Source organism: Mirounga leonina, unplaced genomic scaffold (assembly GCF_011800145.1).
Source record: "Mirounga leonina isolate KUSES-001 unplaced genomic scaffold, KU_Mleo_1.0 Mir_488, whole genome shotgun sequence".
Classification (NCBI taxonomy): domain Eukaryota; kingdom Metazoa; phylum Chordata; class Mammalia; order Carnivora; family Phocidae; genus Mirounga; species Mirounga leonina.
This window is the reverse complement of record NW_023270777.1, coordinates 12061419-12085492: the sequence shown is the minus strand read 5'-3', so window position 1 is coordinate 12085492 and position 24074 is coordinate 12061419. Positions and strand designations below refer to the sequence as shown.

At 51.4% G+C, this 24074-nt stretch overlaps 1 protein-coding gene across 1 annotated transcript in view; it reads left to right on the top strand.

The window, feature by feature from the left end:
• The window catches only part of MPRIP (myosin phosphatase Rho interacting protein), a 142287-nt gene that overhangs the window by 23463 nt on the left and 94750 nt on the right, over positions 1-24074 (top strand). Inside the window, exon 4 of the mRNA XM_034989311.1 lies at positions 270-335. Within this exon, the coding sequence (XP_034845202.1) occupies positions 270-335 (66 nt within the window). The remainder of the gene's footprint in view (positions 1-269; positions 336-24074) is intronic.

The window sequence follows — 24074 nt, the reverse complement described above, 5'->3', positions numbered from 1 at the left end:
CAAGAGCTTGCCAATTAAACAGGCATCCTGTGAAATCTTAGTAACTCCTGTGGAAAAACACTGGGTGGCTTGGGTCTCTCCCCTGGCCCAGGGCCATCTAACAAATTACTGCTCTTTTGCCTTGGGTCCCTCTTTTCCGGCCATCTGCCCCAGAAATGGAAGCTGTGGAGCCCGCATTGCTTTGACGTAGGTTTGTGAGACCCGGGGACGCGGCGAGGGGAGATTGGGGCCAGAGGCACCCTAACCACCCACTCTGTGCTCCATTGCAGAAATGGCAGCGGCGGTTCTTCATCCTCTACGAGCACGGCCTCTTGCGCTATGCCCTGGACGAGATGGTGAGTGTCCTACTGCATCTGTGCCCTGAGGCCCCTTCTTTGTGTCTGCATGTGTGTCGTCTGTAACAGCAGCAGCATATGCTCTCGCTTGGCCTTCTTTTGGGAGCCCGGACTTTGAAGAATTTGTGGCGTCTGGTAGAGGTGGCTCTGAAAACCCAGACCTTTGGTTTGAGGCATTGTTAGTGGTGACAGGTGAGAGTAAGTAGTGAGGGAGAAAGGCACTTCCGTCCCGGGCTGCCAGGAGTCACACTTAGCCAGAGCACTCCTACTTAGAAGCAGAACAGGCTGTGGGCCTGCAGCGGCAGGTGGGGGGCTGGCCTTGGGCGTGTGTGGAAGTCGAGCACACACGCGTTCCCGTGCTGTAGTCCTGGGACTGCCTCAGTTCCATTGCTGCAGGTGGTCCCTCTCCTCCTGTTGGACCTTCAGAGGCCTCCTGGCCACTAAGCCAGGGCATATGGCTCCTTCCTGCCTTGCCACCCACCTGGTTTGCTCCCTGCTTCCTGGGCTGGATGAGTGTCTACTGTTCTTGGTCCAGAGGAGAACCTGAAAACCAACCAGGGGGAATGTTCTGGCTTTTCTTTTTCTATCCGTTTTGCCTCCTGAGTTTTTCCTCTAAAGGAGATTGTTCTCCCCTAACTAATCTAAAGTAGGACCAAATTCTAAGCTTTTTAAAGGAACGAAGATGGAAGATTTAAGCACCTTTTCCTATTCCATTTGAGTTTGTGAGTGTGTCTGTGCGTTTATGTAGGCAGCATTTTTAATTGGGACTGTCCTAGAAAATCTAGACATAGCATGTAAAATAGGTTGACCCCATCCCATCCAGAGTTCGTTGTTTTGCTACAGGAGTGAGAGCAGGGTTCTGGAAGTGTGTGCAGAAATAACTGTCCTCTCCGAGGACAGTCGTAGACTGTTGCGACACTTGGATTTTAGGGTGGTCATTAACAGCTGTGTGAACAGGCCACAAGTGAGTCCATTCCCACACGGGGTTCCTAATCTTGGTGATGTGATGCTTCCTCTACTTCGTTTCTCAGATGAATTAAGGGGTATGATATCTAGGTATGGAATTAATAGATGTGATAGTTAGTTCTACCTCAACTATCACCTCATTGGTTCCTTCTTAAAAATAATTTTATTTCTCGTTCTTCCTGGTGAGTATATTTATAGAGTGTGATAGACCACAAGGGTTTTTGCCATGGAAGCATCTGTGGTCCAGAGTAGATTGGAGGTGAGCACCAGTGGGATGGTAGAATTCACTAGAAATAGGAGCAAGGGGACTGATTCACTAGGACACCCATTCCTTCAGGGAAAGGAAACAAGCCTGGAGGCAGACCCAGCACTGCCCTCTGTGTTCTCCCAACTTGGCCATCATACAAATGGTGGTCCTGGGTGGGAGTTGGGCTCCTCCAAGCCTTGAAGCTTACTTTGTCCTCCCTGTGCCTGGCTGACTGGTTCTTAAGTCCTGCAGAGACGAACAGAGAAGGAGCCTCAGAGGTCACTGGATTACATCCAGGCTGGGCTGGACCATGAACCTTCCCGAAAAATAGAGTTCCTGGACTGTCCTTGGAGACCGATTATTCTGGCCAGGAAGTCTTTCTTCAGGTCTAACTGGAGTCCAGTACAGTGTTTTGTTCCCTTCAGCTCAGTTGCACAAGCACAAAGAGAGGGCGGCTACTACATGAACGCAGAACACACGCTGCATCCCAAGAGCCGCTCCTAAGTAATTGAGGCTGTTGAGCCATGAGTCCTGACACCTTGCAGTACGTTTTGGTCTCCCAGCAACCTGAATGTAGGTTGGGTATTATTTCATGTGCTGCTGGGGAAGAGGTGGGACTGTGCCAGCGATGTGGGCAAAGAAGCCCCAGGAAAAACTCGGCATACAGAGAGGGCATTGTGGGGGACGCCCAGAGTGGAGAGTTTTGGGCCATGGGCCACTTTCTGGCAGATGACCTTGGAGCTGAAGAGACTGACTTGGTGTGCCAGTTAGCATCAGAACGCCCGGCCTGCAGGCAGTGCAGATACACTGCAGCTCCAGGGAAGAGAGCGACACTATTTCTGGGAGTGAAAAAGAGTGACAGTTGCAGTGAAATACCTTTAAAGCAACATTTCAGGCCTGTAAGAGTTTTTCCCGTTGTGTTAGGAAAGTCCTGTGGGGAAAGCTGCAAGGCAGCATCTGGGCTGCAGTTGAGAAGGGGCTGGGTGACGGGGGCAGTCCGATGTTTGCTGCCCACGTCAGCGTTGGCACCCGCTGCCCTGGGCCTTGCAGGTGGACTCTGGAGGGGCCTCTCCCACCCCGGGGGTCTGTTTTGGGCCTTGTTCTTCCTCGCCACTCCGTGGACGAGCACAGTCCAGCATCCTGGAGCTCCAACCCAGAGGTCAGCTTTCCTGGTGCCTAGCCGCCTGCCTCTCCCTGGCCCACAGGGTCCTGAGACGTGGAGCGGGAGAGCTTTTCAGACGGGTTCATGTGTGAACCGCATGCAGCCGTGCTGAGCGTGTTCTCTCAGAGAACCTAGACGTAGAGCCACGGTCCTCAGCTGGGCAGCACTGTGCTTCCCGGGGCCACCTGGCAGTGTCTGGAGCCTTCTTTGACTCTCACAACTGTGCAGGGGTGAAGGAGGTTGCTCTGGGCACCTATGGGTGGAGGCCAGGAGTGCCATGATGCGCAGGACAGGCCTCACAACAGGGAATGATCTGGCCCCAGATGGCAACAGTGCCGAGGCTGAGAAACCCTTCGTGATCTGGTCAGTGGCTTATTTAATTTTTTTTTTAATTTTTAAAAATTAAAATATAAGTTTGACTTGATTTCTTTTCACCTGTCTGATTCCCTGGGCGTGAGGGAGGTGAAGGGGCAGGGTTAGCCAGCTGGCTGGTGTGGTGAACTGCCAGGTGTGGAATAGGGGTAGGCCTGTTCCTGGTGTGGAGGGGCTTCTGTGCAGTGTCCCTGCATATCAGGTGACCACGGGGCTAGCGGAATTGCTTATGTGTGTGGCTCTTAACCTGGGGAGCATAGAGGTCCCACTTGTGGTGCTGTGCTCAGAGCACCATGCTGTATACTGGCCCCATTTTGGTGTTGGTCTCCAAGAGCTGCAGCTCTGAGCAGCCTGTAGCCCCTGCTGATCCTCCCCTCCTGCGGAGCCGCCCCACCCACCCCCAAGTGCTCGCCAGCTCATCTACTGCATGTAATACATTACAGCGTTTTATGGCTGGGCTGTTCCCTTAATACTTAGTCACAGTCTGTTTCAAATTGTTACTTGACTTTTGAACAATATTGCTATTTGTTTTCATTGGTTTAAATGTTATCTTACCAACTAGGTTGCAACTTTTTTTTTCATTGTTGGGCCTCCTGATAGTTCTTGGTATCTCCCTGCATTGTCTGGCCTGGGGCTTGGGTGGCACAGACCTAGTAAATGTTTGTTGAGTTGAACTAACCAACTTCGTAAATGGATTGCTGTAGAGTTTCTGCTCTCAATGTGGGGAGAAGGTGAGACCTGGGGTGTTTCCTGGAGAGGGATTAGGTATGTTGTGTGTTATAGCTCGTAATTACTCGTCCCTCCAGAAGGCTCCAGAGAGCAGAGTGGGTAAGGTTGTCCCGGGCCCCCTCGGCTGGGACCAACATGGGCACGGCAATTGTCAGGAGTTCCCGGGAGGAGAAGGAGGGCTGCAATCCCTGGGCCAATGCCCACCTTGAGGGCTGCTTTGAGAGGCTTTTATGCTGAGAGACTTCTGCTAGGTCTGGAGCCTTCGGCCCTAAGTCCGGCTCCAGGGGCTGACTACTGCCTTTCTCTTCCAGGCAGCTCTGAGATGGGGCTAACCTCTGGGAATCACTTTTCCTTTTTTGGGAAATTTCTTTCTCGATACACCCACGTACCCTGTAACTGGTGGGTGTGGAAGAGAGGCGAATTTCCCAAAAAAGGAAAAGAAATTTCCCAAACGCAAGCTGAGGTGAGGTGGGCTCGGGGCAGCCTCACAGACAAGTGGGAGCCTGAGCAGTTTGGCTGGGCCGCTGGTTTTTCAGGAGTGGATGGAGTAAAGAATCTAGAAACCCAAACTGCTCCCTCTCTCCTCTGCTGTTGTTTCTTCTTCTGTAATCTACCCATTTTGTACCAAATTCTACCACCTCTCTTTGAGCTTTTGGGGACCGATGTAAAGCTAAGGTACTGATTTCATCGGATCCCAGAGGTCATTAGGAGGCTTCTCAGAGAAGAGCAAGTCCGGAGGGGAAGCGGGGCCAAGTTGTGGGTGGAGCATGCTGGACCGTGAGGTTTTGGGGCTCTGCGTTGGGACTGGACCTGGTGAGCTGTGGGCAGTCTGGTCTCTTCCTTTCATGTTCTCTTCCTTTTCCCTCCCAGAAGCCAGGCAAAAAGATTGTCTCAGGTTTTTGTGCTTTGTTTTTAAATTATAAGTTATATATAACAAAATTTACCATTTTAGCCTTTTTTTTTTTTTAAAGATTTATTTATTTATTTGAGAGAGAGAGCACATGAGAGGGGGAAGGGTCAGAGGGAGAAGCAGACTCCCTGCTGAGCAGGGAGCCCGATGCGGGACTCGATCCAGGGACTCCAGGATCATGACCTGAGCCGAAGGCAGTCGCTTAACCAACTGAGCCACCCAGGCGCCCCGTTTTAGCCATTTTTAAGAGGGTGGTTCGGTGGCATCAAGCTGACTGACACTTGTGCAGCCATCACCACCATCGGTCTGCTCGTCTTGCACAACTGAAGCTGTCCCCGCTGAGCGCTACTTCCCCAGCCTCTCTCCCAGTAGTCACTGGCAGCCCCTTGCTACTTCCTTTCTCCATGATTCTGGCGACTCTAGGTGTACCTCATATAAGTGGGGTCACGCAGTATTTGTCCTTCCGTGTCTGGCTTATTTCACTTAGCATGATGTCTTTAAGGTTGATCCGTGTTGGAGCACGTGTCAGATCTCCTTTTCTTAAAAAAAATATCATGGTCTAATGGTGTTGAACCCTGTCTGCTCTGAAACAAACTGACCCTGGGTTTCTCCTGTGTGGAGACCATGGCGGGATCGTACCTCTGCTTCCGTGGCAAGTGTGTGGCATTAAGGGCCAGCTTTCACTGTGTGGGGCTTCTCTCCATTCTTTGCCCTGGGAGTCAGGCCAAACCAGAGCTGTGTGACTTTGTAGGGCCTGTGCCGCTGAGGACCCTTAGCTTAGTTCACACCCCCAGACATAATCAGGAAAACACTTTTAGCCCTTGTGTACAGGCCTTTTTCAGGGGCAGCCGTGGGTTTGTCCATCCCACAGAATGCCGAGGTCCAGCCGGCGCACTTACTCTGGGGTGTCTGTGCTTGGGGCGTCTGTCTTTGTGTTGAGAGGTGAGCTTGGTGGGAACATTCTTCAGAGGATGCCAAGTGCTAACAGGTTAAGATTGTGGCTCCTTTATAAGGGTTTGGTTCCTGTAAGACAGAGTCCTGGAGGTTGCTTTGATCTCAGGACCTTCACCCACTTCATTCTTGACAAATTTCAGCTATTTTGGGGCTGTGTCAAAGCCCTGAATAGTGCCCAGGTCCCCAGGGCCATAGGAGGGGTGGCACAGCTCGGCCCTACGCTCTTTAGGAACGGTCTCTGAGGTACTTTTGCTGTGTCCCCCATGGCATCTGGTTGCAGACATTCCCCTAAGAACCTCCGGAGGGCAAGGCCCACCTTTCACAGTTGAAGTCACCACTCCTGGGAATTTTTAGGAAGCACTAATGTTTGAGAACCTCTTCTGTAAGCTCTGGCTTTGTTCCTTCCTCACTTGACACTTTCCTCGGCAGAGGCAGGTGTGTCGGATTCGTTGGTAACCAGTGTGGCCGTTGTGTCCATAGCAAGGAGCTTGTGGGGGAGAAACACATGGCCACAAGGAGGCCCGTCTCGTGGTGAAGCTCACAGTCTGTTAGGACCCACATGAACAAAACCATGATGTGCATCCTGTTCAAGGCAGTGGGTCGTTTGGGGAGTCAGAAAAGTCTCCTGAAAGGAAAGAGAGGCCATTGGCCACTTTCCTACTTGTCGCGGAGACTGGGGAGAAGCAGCGTCCTTGGGCCAGTGCTGTGTTGGCTCTCCAGGCACGATCTCTAGTGTGGTCCTCCTGACATTGCCTTGATAGATATTGTATCCATTTCATAGAGGAGAAAACAGGCCCAGAGATATGGTGGGGGTCGCTCAACTTCTGAGCAACAGACTGGGATTTGTAACCAGGTGGGACACCTTCTGGAAGAAGGATGGTGTCTTTTCCCCAGTGCTCCCATCCTTCACTGTGTCTAGCAGTGGCCGACTCCACCAGCATCTGCTTCCCGCATGCAGGAAGGGAATGGTGCTGGCCGAGGGCCAGGCTGGGCTCTCGGCATCCTGCCCACCCGTCGAGTTTGTCTGTAGCCACAAACTGGCAGCGGGAGTAGCTTCCCTTGTGTGTTGAAGCTGGGCAAACTAAACTAACTTCAGGCCCGCAGGCCGGGTAGACGAACGTGGGGCGGAGATGTGCGGAATCAGAACGGCCTTCCCGGGCCGAGGGGCAGAGACGCTTCCTCGGATGCAAAGGGGAGGGTGAGATGGCGAACCCAAGAAGATATTTTATGGATTAGTCTCATGTTTTTAGATTTATTTTTAAATCTGTTCTGTGTTCAGCCTTGCTTTGGCCTTCATTCTTTTGCACATGGTTTTGGCTTCCAGGGAACAGGCAGGCCTGCTGTGTCAAGGTGCCAGGAGCCTGAACGGTGTAGGGAGAGTGTTGGTTTGGGAGTGCGGTAGCTGTGGGTTTTAAGCTTCTTCCTCTGTTCTGGCGGGGTGGCCTTGAGCAGGGCCTTCCTCGCTGCCCGCTTTCCCTCCTTCCCCTCCTCTGCTCGGCTGCTCTTCGCTGGTCCTGTGCTTGCTATGGTAATGATAGTTTCAAAAACAAACTCTGCCCCTGGAAGTGTTTCTTTACCCAGCCCCTTGAGGAAGATGGGGAGCCCTTAGAGAGGGGAAGCCAGCCCGGAGGCCCTGCGGACGCAGCACGTTGCACTGGGGTCTGCAGCTGCCGTCACGCACGGTTGGGAGCCCTCTGACTTGAAGCAGAAATCTGCGCAGAACCTTCCTAGAAGCTTTAAAATGGATACAGTCTGGTGCCACTTGAGTGAAAGTTGTGAAATAACCCCAGGCTGTCCTTCCCCAGCCCCCCAGCTGTACTGCTGGATATGCCAACTGCAGGGACCTCCTTCTGTGGCAGAATTATCCAGTTGTCTGAAGGCCAGGCCACGTGTCTGCACGGACAAGGTACCTCTTCTTGTGTTGACCGTGTAGTTAACTTATTTTTCCAAAATAACGGACTTCTTTTTTAAACATCTGCAGAAGTCGTGTTTTGCTAATGTGGGCTGATGTGTGAACAGTACTCCTCTTTCTCGGTTAACTTGGAGGCGCATGTAGGGGCTGCTCTTTGCAGGGAGAAGTGGCAAGTGGCAGGGAGGCAGGAAGCGGGACACTGGCAAGTCTGGGCTGTGTGGAAGGTGATTCCAGGAAGTTGAGGTGCTTTGCCCCCACCTGTGTTAGCTTTCTCGACATGGGGTCCTTTCATGAGTCCCTTAGTTTTCATCTCTTTGGGAGTGACATTTTCACAGTCCCTTGGCTGGAAGCCGAGGCACTAGGTGCAGTCCTGGTGGAGACTATGTGGTGGCTCCTTGGAGGCAGGGAATAGCGATCAGGGATGGGTCATAGGAAGGCCCCCTGTGCTTGGCCTCTGGGCTTCCTGCTGGCCACTTTGCCTTAGAGTATCTTTGGGCCAACCTTAAGTTATTTTGAAGTGTTGAAGTGATTGAGCAGGGTATGGCATAGATGAACCCAGGTGGCATCGGGAACTCTTCCCAGCTGACAGTGGAATCCTCTTGTCCAAAGGTCGGGGGTCAGTGGTGAAGTTAACAGGTGCCACACACCATTTTTCCTTAAGTTTGATTCACTATGATGCATGAGACTTCACACATTAGAAAGAAGCATGTAGATGCAGGGACGTTTTCTTTGTGTCTCTCTGGGACCTTCAGTACAGACCTTGTTCTCTGGAATCGGGACCAAACTTTAAGACCCTCTCCTCCTCTCCTTTTAAAGTAAGTCGGGGAGGAGCTTGGGGACATGAGCTTGTTAAGACTTTTGAGCCTGGCGTTATTACAAAGTGCAGCATTCTGCCTCTGGTAGCTTTTCCTTGTCATTTCTTGTCATTTACAACTCTATATGCTGGCCCGGGGGACACATCTCACACATGAAACAGCTGGGGCATGGAAGCCACCAGTGGCGAACCATGGTGCTGTTTGGATGAAGAACAGAACAGACTCTGTTGTGGCAGAGGGGTTTCCAGAGGTGACCCGGTCCAGACCTCCGTTTTGTGGGTGGGGAAACCCAGTGCAGGGGGTTTGCCATCTGACTGTGGGAGCTCAACCAGTAGGTGTGGGCTAAGCAGCCAGGTTCTCCGATTGCCTGGTCCTGTGGGCTGCCCTTTGGGAAGTGGGAGTAGGTGGGGAGGGAAGGGCTGTTTTATATACAGGGGCCTGAGTGGGGGGTGGTGTTAATGTTTTATGCTTCCAGGGTTAGAATCTGAACGCTGTAGAGGAAAGAATCAGAGAACATGCAGGAACGAGTGGGTAGAGGGGGCGAGGTGGACCGGGACAAATTAGTACTTGTCAGGTACGGTAGGAAGTTTCTGCAGTTTCTGAAGTTTCTTCAGGTAACCCTGAATCGTTTGCAAGAACCAAGAGAAGACACAGGTACCACTCCCACGTGGGTCCAGGTCAGCTGGGCCCCCCCTTCCTCTGTCCCTTCTCCCTAGGACACTTAGGCCATGTGGGTCTCCCTCTGTAGGACCGTGAGCAGCTCACGACGGGGCCTGGTATTGGCCTGCACACACAGGACATACCCAGGTGTGGGCGAAGCTGACTGGGTGGTGAGTGGGTCTACTGTCCCCTTGGCTCTGGTGCTTGACTCTCTGATGTAAACATTTTAAGAAGGCCTCCCACTAAGAACCCGCGTTCTTTGCCTTTCACTGGGTACTGAGGAATCGGCGACCTCGTGTTGCCCAGCGAATGCCTTTCCATCTCACTGGGACTGTCCAGTGTGCTTACCTTCCTTCCCAGTTACATAAATGGGGAATCTGGGATGGCAAAATAGTCATTAGCTGCCTGCCTGTATCCAGTGTCCATGAGCCAGAAGGAGGTACCCGTGTTCTTCTCTCTGCCTCCCCCGGTGTGCCTGCAGGTACTGAGTGGGGAGGCTTCTGGATGCCTGGGATTAATTAACAGAGGAGGCTGAAGACGGTGTTACGCCCTGTCGTCCACCCGGGTGCCATCTGCCCAGCCCTTTGCGTGTGCACGGCTCTGTAGTTACAGGAGGAGGTGATGGGGGCAGTTGGATGGAGCAGCAGTTCTGTTGAGTTGGTGGAGGGATTTCTGTGGCCCTCACTCTGCTGGGATCGCAGCCAAGGATGGGCTGTGATTGGCACCCTTGTTGGAGGTCTTCAGGGCTGTGGGTGCCCTTCTCTGCAGCAGCTGCGGCCGGCCTGTGGGGTGAGTCTGTGATAATGGGCTGGGTGGCTCCCTCCTGCAGAGACAGAAATGACTTCGGGTATTAGGAAAGTGAACAGCTTGCAGTAATTGGTTAGGAAACTAATTAAGTAGCAGCAGGGAAAGAACTGTCGAAAAAGAGTCATTTTATGGGAGTTAGCAACAGAAAACATTTGGGGGTGAAAAAACAAAGCCAAGCAAGTGGTATTAGTATGTTTACATGTGCACATGTGATGCTGAAACACACATGCACAGGCGGGGCTGGGTAGCACACAGCCAGGCCACAGAATTCTCCAGGGGCACAGTCCCTGCACCCTTACCTCCTGGACACCGCCCCCTCCCCCCCAAGACCCCAGTGCCGCTGCACCCACTCTCCCTGCTTGAGTCTTTTGCTTTGGACTTCCCTGGGAAATGGGCAACGATAACCATCTGATAAGCCAAGCCACTTAAGGTATCTATTGTGTGTAGGCAGCTTAATATGTTTGTGGCTTAATCTCTCCTGCCCTCCGTTCTCCTCACAAAACACTTTTTCAGAAGCATCTTTTCTTCAGCAGGGCAGGGCATGTTCTTTACGGTGAGAGAACTCTGAAGCTAGGGAGTGATTACACTGGTGAAATCGCAGGAACGATAGTAGGCAGGTGGGGGTTCTTAAGGAAGGGGGATCCTTCACAAGGGCTGGTTTGGCCCATGTGCATGTGTGTGTTGAAGAGTCACTCGCTCACAAGCATCTGTTGAGTGCTTGGAGTATGTCAGAAGTGAACTCCGAGGTGGCTTCATTCTGGGGAGAGGGTACTGATACCAACGCTCAACATGGGGAGGGTGTTACTGGTTGCCTGTGGCTGCCCTAGCAAGTCACCACTAACCTGGTGGCTGAAAACGACACAGATTTGTTCTCTGACTGTCCTGGAGGTCAGGAGTCCAGAATCAGTAACTCTGGGCAGAACTGGTTCCTTCTGGAGGCTCCAGGGGAGAGCTCGTGTCCTTGCCTTTCCAGATTCCGGGGGCTGCCTGCACTCCTCAGCTTGTGGCCCCTTCCTCACGTCATGCTGCCTCTTGCTTCTGTTGTCCCCTCTCCCGCCTCTGTTTACGACACTTGTGATGACCTTGAGCCCACCACATCAGCGCTTCCTCTCCCATCTCAAGATCCTTGCCTTAACCACACCTACAGAGTCCCTGTTGCCATCTAAGGTCATAGGCACAGGGTCCGGGGATTGGGACATGGATATCTTTGGGGGCCAGTATTGAGCCCACACAGAGGGTATGATAAAGGGAGCTGAGGCAAAGTGTTCTGGAAACAGAGGAGGGTGAGCTGACTCTGCCTGAAAGGTTTCACGGAAGAAATGAGCTGGGCCAGGTCTGCACGGCTGAGTGGCACTGCCTAGCCCAGGCCGGGAGATGGTGGGGAGGGCTGCCCACCTTCCTGGCAGAAGTATGACTTCCGAGTGACCAGAGGTGTGGCTGCCTCCCCTTCACATTGTTTTCCTGTCTATTCTCTCCCCAGCTCTGGTGGGGGGCAGGCTGAGCAGTGCTCACGGGCGCCCCTGGCAGGCAGGCGTGATGCAGAAGCACTAGGAATGGAAGAGGAGAAAGGCAGAACATGGAGGAGGAAAGTGAAAGATGGGGCCAGCAGAGATTGTCCCTGATGGCATGGCCCCCACCTAGTGTCGCATGTCTGTGTTTTCAGAGTGAGTCAGTCATGGATTCATTGTAGAGAAGGGCCTGAAAGGACCAGCCCTTGTACAGAGTGGGCTGATAGAGAAGTGGTTTTGCCCTGGTCATGGCAGCATGGAGACTGGCATTGCCGAGCTTTGACGGTTGCTCTGACTCCAGTCAGCTCCTTGAGACGAGCTCCTCGAAGTGGAAGGGGCTGCAAACAGCATGGCTGCTGCCCTTCTCATCAAGCCAGCCTGCAGGGAGGGGCAAGGGAAGGAGGAATCTCCACTCGGTCCTAGAAGAGTCCGTCTTCCTGTTGGTGAGCCTGGTTTTGTTAACGTCCAAGGAGTGTGGGCTTGCTTGCCAAGCCAGTGGGACACTACGGGGTGGGGATGGTGCAGGTGGAGGAGGACCGAAACTCCCCAAAGGCCATGCAGGCTTTGAAGGACTTTGTACAGTCCCACTCATGACCCACTTCCAGCCACATGGGAGCCCCCTGGTCTTAGAGCGTGATTCCAAGGCCCAGCTTCTGCTTCACCTGCTCTCTGTCCCTTGTCAGGTAACCTTCCTTTTGGAATTCTGTTTGTACCTTTGGATGGGAGGGAGGTGGATGGGCAGCCCTTCAAAGTCTAATATGAATGATTCACTTTTCTTCCTCTGAGCCCACAGGTGAGGGTTGTACCTGTCTTCCCCTCAGCCAGTGAGAGTATGGTGGCCTGACCGTGCTCGCGGTGCCCAGACCCCCGCTGGAAATTGGTGTTTGCAGGTGCTTATCAGTGGTGCTTATCAGAGGCTGCCACTCCAAGGCCATGGTGGCTTTCACTGGGGCAGGAGCCTGAGGCTCACTTCCTTCAGGTAGCCATGTACTTTTTTTTGGGAACCAGCTAGCCTCCGTGATGCCTGTGGAGGTGAGAAGTCATGTCCCACAGTGCTAGCTGTTCTCACTGGGTTCACAGTGAACCCTTGCCGTGGTCCGTGGGGAGAGCAGTGGCTTGCCCAAGGGTGAGCCGGCCGCGCTGGCTTCTTGTATCCAGTCGTGGGTCGGAGGCCTGGTCGGTTCCCATAACTGAGCTGGGTGCCCAGGCACCCTGACGGACTCAGGGGTTCCAGAGCTTTGCCTGGTTAATGTTAGAGGAGTTCTGGTGTGGCAAGAGAAATGACAGCAGAGGTCTTCACACCTTTGTGGTGTGATGGGTGCCAAGGCTGTGGCGTTGCCGGCACCTGCGGATGCACAGGCTTGCACACACCTGGCTGGCGCACGGAAGTCACAGGGGCTCTGAAGGGCTAGGCCGCCTCTTTCCCTCGCTCCCCTAAGGCAGCTAATGCCTGAAGAATCCATTGTGGTGGGGTGAGGTTTGCTTACGCCTGGGTGTGGAGGGCGTGCCTGGCCCTGACTTCCATTCTAGTGTATTCTCAGGAGACCTAACTGCATGGCCGCATATTCTGATCCCAGAGATGCAGAGGGCTGCCCTGGCCGCATCTGGAGGGACCAGGGGAATGGGGAATATAGTGCGGTGTTGGGAGGGTCCTTGGAGACGTCCTGGAGTTTAGCCCTCACCTCTGACAGATGAGGAAATTAAAGCCAGAGGGGAGAAGGGGTCTCTACAGTCACCCACCAGCAGGTTTCAGGGACACATCTCTGCCTCCATGCAGTGGTTCTCACTGCCTGGAGTCGGGATTGTGTGTGAACAGGACCGTGTCCTTAATGAGCTGTAAGCTACCACCCAATAGACACATTTCCTTATTTTCTGTACTAGCAGAGCCTCGTATCTGTAGGAAGCGCTCAGTGATTGTGGGAGGCATTGAACTGCCTCTTCCAGGGTCACGTAGCTGGTTGGCACAGCACCATGCTGGACAGCCCAGCCTCGTCCAGGGCCCTCTTTACTGCACCACCGGCCTCGGAAGGTGGAAGCCCCAGTGGAAGCTGAGGATATAAGGATGGGGAATGGGGAAGCTGGCCGTATGATGGACCTGAGCTTTGGGGTAGAAGAGTGGCAGCGTGTGTGAGAGAACACACCAGGTTTCTATATATTAGGGACCTCCATTCCAAGACAGAGGAGAGAACACAATCCATGCTCTAATGAGGAAAGGTTAGGAAGATAGTCAGCCCTGGCCCAGGTGTGCCTGGGCCTGGTTTCTACATCAGCATTTACACTGGGGAGAGCCAGGTGCAGTCAGAGTATCATTGTAAATGGAGTTTGACTCTCTTTCGGTGACGTAGGGCGGCCTGTGCTGGGAGACGGCGGGGCCGGGCTTCAGACCAGAGCCCTTAGCAAGAATAACCCAAACACCTCACCCGGTCCTGCCTGCCGTACGTACGCTTCTCTCTCGCTCTCCCTCCCTCGCTCTCTCACGCGCTCTCGGGTTGCCCATAATCACATCTCATTGAGGCGTCCTCCATCCTTCCCTGAGGGTGGGCAGTGTTTCAATGCAAAGGGTGCCACACACGCAGACACCGTGTCCGGCTAAACCTGCGTTGTCCGTGTAGCCAGACCCGACTTCTCTGCTTCACATGCTGAGACTTGTTACAATCGTGTGGAAAGCTCACGGTAAATGATCAGGAAAAGGGTAGTGCTGTGAATCCATGTCAGATACACACCAGTTGTCGCATATTTGACACAAATAGCAGCCTGGCCTCAAGCACTGGGTTCAGAAAGGGGCACGTTTCTAACCCTGTGTCTTCTCTCTCTTCTTACCAGAGTGAGAGTGGGGGATGGAGAGGCCAGAACGTGACTGGTGGGAATTCTCGAAGGTTCCCCTGATGTTCCTGTCTTTTTCTTCATTTGCTCGCCTTGGCCCACTGGATCAGATCACTGTGCCCAGCTTCTTAGCTGCCTTTCTGTTACTGAAATAAACTCAAGTCCTGCCTTTCCAAAGTAGGAGAGGAGTGAACATTTCCTCGTTGGGCCACTCAGACATTTTTATCTTTCTTTCTTCATAGGCCCTGTAGGGAAAGACAAAAGCTCACATAGGTGATGTTGACGAACGTCAGGGTGTCTTCTTTGGATGGGACCCCTCGTCCCGCTGCTGTGGGCCCCTGTGGAGGCGAGGGGAGCAGTGCCCACCAGGCCAGCAGGGGGGAGGACATGGGGGTGGCTGCTACCGCCACCCAGAAGAAAGGAAGGCCTAGTTGTCTGTGGGGAAAGGAATGGACGTGGAAGCACTTACCTCTTCCATTTGTTCACTCATCCATTCACTCACCATTGCAGAGGTCACAGGTGTGTGTTCGGAAGGGATGCTGTAAGGGTGGAAGAGGGGAGAGGTCTTCTGTATTGAACTTTAGTTTTTTAGTTTTAACGGCACATATGAACTTCTGATAGCTTGGAACCGATTTTGGCCATGCTGTTTCCCCCCCATATATTAGCCTTTTCGCATCTGGGAGAAGAGCATTCACCTAGAACACATCCAGTTATTTGGCTTAAACTTTCTATGAAACCCCCAAATCAAGCACTGAAACTATTAACAGCCTGAAAAATGACCTTTCCATTACTCCTGTAGGCAGCACATGAATCCACTCTAGCGAATGCCCTATTTGAGGTCTTCGACTTAGGAGGAATGGTCTTTTATTTCCAGTGGCCATGCCCAATGAGAAAATAATATATGAACGCACCCTAAAGAGAAGTCGCATCCGGAACTGACTGTGTGAGCAGAGGGCCCGAGGTGGGGGGCGGCAGTCTCCCAGACCCATGGAAGTTATCTTCTCGTAGGTGCGAGAATGAGGCAGTATCTCGGAGGGTCCCATATCCATTTCCTGTAGCTCAGTATTTACCTTGGGATCTTACTGTGCTCTCTGATATACCTGGAAGCTGGAAATGGGCCAGGTAGGAGTTTTGAAGGAGCTTTGATTTTTTTTTTTTTTTTCAAAATAATATAAGTATATAGTTTAAAAAGTCAAATACATAACCAGAATACAGAAGTGCACTGCTCTATTCCATTCCTCCTTACCCCTGACCTGTTTCCAGAGGAGGCCATTTCCAATTCTTAGAGCTTGGGAATTCTAGTGCTTACCTCTGCGTTTGTGAATCACATGTTTATATTGCTATTTGTTGAGTTCTTAAAGGTATTATCTTTTGCTTGTGTACACCGTAAGGTAGGATTTAGTTCTCTCACCTGCATGGCTTTGCCACACAAACACGCACACACACACACGTACGTTGTGTACAGGCACATGCACACTCTCCTGTCTTCTCTCATCCTTCCTCTGTCCTACCACAGAGTTACATTCAAGTGTGTAAAATATTATGGATTGTTAAAAGTTTGCACATTCAAGCCATGTAGTAAACTATGATTAGATTTATTTTCTTATATTTGGCTTCTCTTGCAGTTAATAATTGCCTTCTCCCCCCCTTCATTTCATTGTCTATATAACCTTAGTTGAACGCCAAACATTCTGACAGAACTATAGAACTCCTCTTGATGTGGGCAAGTACCAGTACAATGATTCTTTTTTTCTTTTTTCCGTGGTAACATCCCGCATGGAGCCGGCTATCCTCTTGTTCCATTTTGCACTGGCTCTTCTCCAGCCTACTATGTAGCTCTTGACCTGCGACTTGCCTACCATCATCCTGGGAATTCCCTTCTTCCTCCTGAGTTTCTTAGTTCCATCTCTTTTGTTTAATTCTCTGTTTTGGTGAAGTCTTTTGAGTTTTGACACCTTGCTTGTCTGAAGATGCCTTTCTGACCCACACTGTTGATTGGTAGGTGGACTGGCTGTGGACTCTTAGGCTGGAAATAATCTTCCCTTGGAATTTTGAAGGCACTGTTCTTTGTCTTTAACTTCCAGCATTACTGTTGAGAAGCTCATGTACAAAGGATCTGATTCCTGATCTTTTGTAAACAGGAATTTTCTCCCTGAAAACCTCGAGGAGTTCCATGTTATCTCTTGAGTTCTGAAATTTCATGAAGATATACCTTGGTGTGGATCTGTTTTCTTTCATTGAGCTAGAAGCCTGTGTACCTTTCAGCACGGAAAGTTCTGTCTTTCTGGTCCAGAAAGTTGTTTTGTATTTTTTTCCTCTGGCGATTTCCTTTGCTTCGTTTCCCTTGGTCTTTGCCTCTAGAACTCCTAATATGTGGCTGTCGGTTCTTTTGGACAGAGTCTCCAGTTTTGCTGTCTGTCTTCTTGCATTCATTTGTCATGCCTGAGATTCCGTTAACCTTGCCTTACACCCTTTAGTTTCTTATTCCAGCGATCCCATTTTCTTATTTTCATTCTGATTCTTATGCCAGCTATCATATTTTTGGTTTCTTAGGGCTCAATTTTTGTTCTCTGTCCCTTTTTATAGCACCTTATTCATGTTCCATGGATGTAGTGCTTTCTTTTATAACTTCAGTTATTTTGAAATGCTATTCTGTATATGGTCTGATTCCCTTTCTTCCTAGTTCCCTTTCTGACCCTGTTTTGGTCTTGGGCACTCTCAAATGAGTAGTCACCCCTGGCTGTACATTTGTATTTAAGAATAAGAGTGTGCATGTATGGATGTATGTGGGGGTGACTGGCTGGCTCTGCCTTAGAGGGACAGTCAGGCAGGAAACTGGCGACTTCAGGGGGACCCTCAAATGTCCCCAGATATAAATTCTCTCATCTCAGTCGATGCCAGTTTCAGGAGGTCTTTCTCTTGGCCTTGTCAGTTTCCCCAGGTACAGTCCTCATCTCCAGTCTAGGGAGACCTGTGGGCAGCAGAAGGACTTTGAGTTGGGGACCCCAACTTTTCAGGAATCTTCCCCCCCCCCTTCCCCCCCCCCCCCCCCCAGTGGTGCCTGCTACCCCAGGTCCAGAGCCCTTCTGGTTAGTGCTGATGGGAGCTGACCAGTCCTGCTATTAGCCTCACCTCTTTGGTCACAGATGCCTGGGGCCTCCAGGCCCTGAGCTTGCTGATGTTCAGGGCAGTGTTGGCCAGAAGCTTCCTCCACTTGACCAAGTCACTCTCCGTGTATGCAGCCACTTCCTACATTCCAGTGCTTAATTAATATCCCACATCTGCTGCTGTCTCTTCTCTAGTGTTTTGTCCTTGAGAGTTTGTACCTTTTACAGATTCCCTTGTGGTCGTTTTTATTAGGGTTTTAGCAGGACTTTGAACACACTGGTGTTTAACTGGCCGTGTTTAACTGGAGGCCCCCCTTATGCATTTCAGGAAGACCGAGGGCGTGTGCTGGTTTCCCCTGTTGGCAAGTCGTTCCTGCCTTCCCCACCCCTCTGTTTCTGTGCTACTGTTCCCTGGTGTGAGTCTCTGTCCTTGTTTTGTCCTGCGTGGGTCATATTGTTGCTCTGGGTCTGTATGGCACCTTCTGTGTACTTGGCGGGGAGCGGGGTGGGTAGGTGTATGCGCCTGTGTTTGAGAGTGAATGCACACACGCCTGCCAAGGGGTGTATGTGCCTTTGCCTCCTGAATTGAATGTACTGTCTATGATTTGCCTCAACACCTTTTATGAGGAAGACATACTTGCATAAATAGTTGAAATTCCAGATTCTTTTGGTTGGAAAGCCAAGGGTTAATGATGACTGCTGTTGCAGAAGAGTTGGAGGGAGACCCTTTATCTAATCTGCCTCTGCTGAATAAGGCCCTTTACTGATCAGGATAGGTCACCTACTTGCACCAACAATAAGACCCTTCACACATGAGGCAGGTTCTGCAACTGATACTCTGCCTGCCTTGAGAGATGCCATCAGGGAGACCTGGGGCTCAGGCCCATCCTTATCCCAAGGCCACATAGCGCTGTTGAATTTTCCTTTTCCCTACACCAAATGGGACCTTTGGAAATCAGGAGAGAGGTTGAATTCGTTCACTGACTCATTGCTTGTTTCTTGCATGCCATGGACAGGCTGGGAGTTGGAAAAATAAAGGTGAAGAAGAATCCCTGCCCTCCAAGATCTTATAGTCTATAGTCAGGAAAAGGGAAGCGTCAGCCATCATGGGGAGCATTAGGGCTGAGAGAGACACGCACACCCTGGCCAGGCACAGGAGCCAGGCTGACAAGCTCTGGGACTCCTTGGAAAAGAACACTTCAGGAATAATCTGGAGGTGGAGGTGAGAAGGTTCCTCTAGGGAGAGGGAGTGATCGGTACAGAAGGCAGGATTGGTCGAAGCACTCAGACAGTGATAGAAGATGGGGCTAAAAATTAAAACCAGTGACGTCACCCCCGCCCCCTGCCCCCTGCCAGAAACGAAATAATGTTTATGGTGAAAAATGTGGGAAACACACAAAAAAAATATGCAAAAAACAAATTGCCCATTAAATCTTATTACCCAGAGATAAAAATCTGTTAATATCACGATTTGTGTATCTTCTTAGGGTGTGTAGTTGTATATGGATATTTTGAAGCATGGTCTTTAATATATACTGTTCCATCAGTTGGCCATATTTGCTTCATTCTGTACTGTTGGACATTCACGTTGTTTTCAGATTTTTGTCCTTTTCTTTATTTAATATGATGCTTCAGGAAACATTCCCAGAGGTAGACTTACTGGTATGGGCTGGATCACACTCCAGAAATCCTGTATTTCCTCAGCACTAGGCCCGTGTCCTTGTTGCTCACCTTCTGCATTTCTCTGCTCAACATGTCTTACACCCAGATTTTGTGTGGCTGTTCTGGAGGTTGTAGGTGATGCTTTCTGAGTGAGGCACCCCACAGTTAAGACTGAATTTGTGGCCTTAAAGAACTGAGTTAGTCTGACTCACTGGAAGCCTGCAGATCATTGAAAAATCTTATTTTAGATCCCATTTTATTCTTCCACTGTCAAACCACAACTAACAGCAAAGGGAGCTGGGGCACTGACATCTCAACAGCCCCCCCGCCCCCCCCGCCCCGTACTTGTGAGAACTAGGGGGCTAGGAGCAGGCAGGTGAGGGGTGGCCCTGCTTGGGGCCTGGCACCCCTCACTCTCCCTCGGGGCTACCAGCACTGCTGTGAGGTGGCCACATTGGCCCAGATGTTACACACGTGGGAAACCGGCTAGTAGGCGGTAGCAGAGAGTGAAGCAGCTTCCAGGGGTCTTAGCCCTCAGCTGATTTCTCCTTTTCCCTAGAGTCGGATGTTGCCGCTGCCACGCTCTGCCTCCTCCAGGCCCCTTACGCTCCACCACGCATTTGCCTTTTAGAATTGGGGTTGAAATGAAATTGTTTCTGGCCCCAGGAGGGGCTTGCTGAATTCCCATGTCTCTAAAAATATCTGTGAGACTCTCCCCGCCCAGTCTCCTCCCTACCGAATCTGCTTCTCTCTCTCTCTCTCTCTCTCCCCACCCCTCAACTTGGGGGAAGAAATAGGATCTCCTTGCTCTTTCCAGGCTCAGGATGGAATAAATAAGAAACGCTGAGTTTCCACAGTTAAAAGGGGAAGACTGCCTGTGTTCGGCCTGGAGAGCTGCCACCGTGCGTGGGTCCAGGTCCGCACCCGGAGGGCCCTGCCTCCTGCTCTGGGAAGGGGATCAGGGAGGAAGAGAGAGGGGACCCGAGTGAGGACCCCTCCCTCCCTTCTTTGTGTGGGGTGGCAGAAGGAGGCCAGGCCCTCCTGCAGTAGGCGGGCAGTAAGAAGTGTCTTGGTGTGGGAATGAAGCTGGCCTCCCAGGCCCCTGGCTCCGCCTGGTCAGCGCAGACCCAGAAGGCGTCTGTGGGAAGCCTCCAACCTCAGAGGCTGCCTGAGGCTCCCGGAGCTTTCTCAGGCATTCCTGGATTGGGACAGAGCCTCAGACCCTCCCCCGCCCCACCCCCCAAACCTTGGATGCCTGCCTAATTGAAGCTTTATTTATTTCCACATTTTCCCAGCTCTGTATAAAGAGACAAGTAAGTGGGTGAGGCCTGCAGAAACTCTTAAGAGTATGGGGCAGGGGGTAAGAGGGTGGCTGGGGGCAGAGGAATACTCAAGGGTCTGCTTCCTTCATCCTGGAGGGGCTATGGAGGAGGAACTAGGCCAAAGGAGCTGCCAAGCAAGGCGGTTGTGGGAAGAATTTCTCCCCCCCCCCCACTCAGAAACCCAAAAATAGCCATGTCAGAGGCACAAGCCTTGTAAATGGGGAGCCAGCTGAAAGCCATTTGCTTCTCAGTCCTCCTCCCTCTTCCTCTGTTCTTCCTCGCCAGGCCCCTTTGTTCTAAGCTGTTGCCCAGTCGTAGAAGAACTGGGCTACCCAGTACTGCACCCTCACTGGTTCCAGCAGGGAACTCCCAAGTGTAACTGACTCACACCTAGGTGTACTCACAGGTGGCCATATCCTAATGTGAAAAGTCGTCCCTTCGTTTACTTTTCTTATAACTGAACTTTCCTATTCAGATTTCTTCAATTGAAGCAGATCTATAGCTAAAATGTCGACGATAAAAAATACATAAAGACTGGATTTGGTTCTTGAGACAGTGGGGATTGGTCAGATGCAAGAGAGCAAATGCCACAAAAACCGTGTGCTGTTACAACTGTTTTTCCCAATTACAAAATTAATGTGTTGATTGTACAAAGTTTGTAAAAGCAGGAAAGCACAAGGATGGAAAGATAAACCAACTGTCCAGAACAATCATCTGCTGTGAACATTTTGGGATTGAAATGATGAGAGGCCCTTTTTGGTTTCCTTGCTTAGAGTTATTCCTAGAGGAGAAATCCTTCCAGGCATCACCTCTCTGACATCAACTTGTCACACGGAGCAGTCAGCAGAGGGTGGCGGGGCCCATGCTTCTGTAGGGGTGGCATTCCTCCTCGGGGGTGCTGGGTGGGGGCCGACGCTTGGTGGCTGTCCTAATCCGTTCAGGCTGCTGTAACAAGTACTACAGACTGGACGGCTCATAAAACAGTACAGTTGATTTCTCATAGTTCTAGAGGTTGGAAGTCTGAGATCGGGGTGCCAGCATGAGCAGGTTCTGGTGAGGCCCTCTTCCAGACTGCAGACGGCTGAGTTTGGGTTATGTCCTCACATGGCAGAGAGAGGACACAGGCTCTCTGAGAGTCTTAGAGAAGCCACAAATCCCATTCCTAAGGGCTCCACCCTTATGACCTCATCTAATCCTAGTCACTTACCAAAGGCTCCGCTTCCTAATACCATCCTACTGGGCAGTAGGGTTTCAGCCTAGGAATTGGGGGGGGGGGGGGGGGGGGGAACACAAACATTCAGTACAGCACAGGAGCCCTTTAGTGATTCTGGCCAGGCTCTGCCTCTGCGCTGTAGCCATCCTGGGCAGAGGGTCAGATGGACGCAGGTTTAGGGTGGTGACAAGTTAACCTGAAACCTAGAGCTCTCCATCACAAAGGGACTCTGACTTAAGATGCAGGTTATCCAGAGCGCCTCGCTGCCCCTCCTGAATGCCCCAGGAAAGTCTGGCCTGTGGGGAGCCCAGCGTGTACAACATACAGGGGAAGACAACACCGCCAACCCGCGCAGTCCAGGCTCACTGGTTGTTTCAAGGGGGGCTTTTCGCCCCCTGTGGAACCCACCAAAACAAAACTAAATTGAATTAATCTGTCCTCCAGCGGTTTGTCAGAAAATAATAGGGTTTGATGTGTGTGGGTTTAAATTCCAGCTCTACCACCTGCTAGCTGACCATGAACACTTTTTGTAACCTTGCTAAATCGAGATTTTCTCATCTGTGCAATGGGGAGAATAATAACAGCTTCTTGGGCTTGTGGACATTAAACAAGAACTCGGGGGGGCTGCATTTCCTTGTCTTCTCTGCCCCCCTCCTGTTTTGTGGCGAATTCATCTCAGGCGCTAAGGGGAGGGAAGGGAGGCCAGTGGCCTTGTCCTGAAGCAGGCGTGCTTCACCCTGACTGCAGTTCCTTCCTGCTCAGACCCAGCAATGCCTGCCCGCTGGTTACAAAGCGGAGTTTAACGTTTTGGTAATATTATACCCAGGTGTTTAAATATATTTTTTTTCATTAAATATTAAATTCTAAATGTTAAATACATATTTTTTCCATGTTCTTTTAGAAAAAGAACAAAAGGGGCGCCTGGGTGGCTCAGTCGTTGAGCGTCTGCCTTCAGCTCAGGTCATGATCCCAGGGTCCTGGGATTGAGCCCCGCATCAGGCTCCCTGTTCTGCTGGGGGCTGCTTCTCCCTCTGTGTTCCCTCTCTCACTCTGTCTTTGTCAAATAAATAAAATCTTTTTTAAAAAAATAGAAAACGAACAAAAACTTGAGAAACATTTTGATAAGAGCATTGACGAGTTTTCTCGTGCCCTGGTGACAGACCCCAGCTTAGAGTGCTGAGGAGTCGACGACATGAGTGGCGAGTGGCCGTTGTGCCGCGCGTGCACTCCTCTGTGGCCGAGGCGCGCCCACCCTCCCAAGCTTCTCTCCGAGTGGTTTGGAGCCTGCTGGGCCGCGGAGTGGCAGAGGTCCCGCGCCCTTTGTTCTGGGCCTGCCTCTGGAAAAACAGTTGGCTGCTCTTCTTCTTCCTGCCTTTATCCAACCGAACCCCGTGCCCTTCTGTGGCTTGACCTCATGTATTTATTCCTTTTGTAACCACTCTGTCTACCAAGTGCCCCTAGAGTTCCAAGCACGTGTGGAACTCACACGCTTGAAGCATGTGTCCATAACGTGTGCTCAGATGCCAATGGGTTGGAAAACCCACGTGTGCCTGACTCTAGGTGCAGCCTCTCCTGTTGAGGTCTTCCTGCGAGGCTCTCCCTCTCCTCCGCCCACCCATAGATGTCCGTTCTCTTCCTTCTGCCCCCTGAGGTCTTGTTTCCCTCAAGGCAGGCTGAGGCGGTAAAGCGAAGACTGGACTGGGCGTCAGAAGGCTTGGTCGCTCCAGGCAGCCGCAGAAGTTACGTCCTGGCTTGGGGCAGATACGCTCTGGTGAAAGTCTAGAGTAAAGATAATTGGTAAAGTATAGAGCTACGGAGGCCTGGCTGGTCCAGTCAGCTCCCTGTACAGAGGAACCCGTCACCGCCCCTAGCCTACCCTGACCTCGGCCCCGCGGGCTCTGGAGCCCTGTGTTCACCGTCTGCAGTGCTGGGGGGAAGCTCAGACTGTTTGTTCGTCTGACCCCAGGACAGCAGTGGCTTCCCTGGGATCCAGCTGCCTGGGCTGTTTTGGAGGCGGTGACCTCTAATTTTTAGTAAGCTGCCTCATTGGAGGCCTTGTGCAACTTAACCAGCTCACCTTGTGCTTTGATCCTTCTGTCTGGCCTTCTCTCTTTACATGGAAAAAGTTGAAGTGCATGCCCCGCCCAGAGCAAATCTGTTTTTGCTGGAGACAGAGGCTCTCGCTGTGAAAACCCTGCCCCTCCCATGGCCCCTGTTGTCTCTTAAGTAGTTTCCAGTAGGCTGTCAGCATTGATGCTGGTTCCTTCCTGATAGGGTCCCTTGTGGTGAATGAGTGTCTCGCTCTCTTATCTGCTGTATCAGGACATCACGGGAGCAAAAAGAGTATTGAAAAAGATGGAAGCATAATTCTCTGCAGGAAAACAGATTGGTTTCAAATATGCTCTCCGTACATCCTGCCTCAGACAATGGCCCTTTGCACATGATTTCCCTGACTTCTGATGCCCTCATTTTATTTTAAGCTGGAGTAATCAAATCTTTGAGTAAAGCTTCTTTGTTTCTTTTTAGCAACAGGACATCTCATAGAACATGAGGTAGGGTGTTTTCTTGGG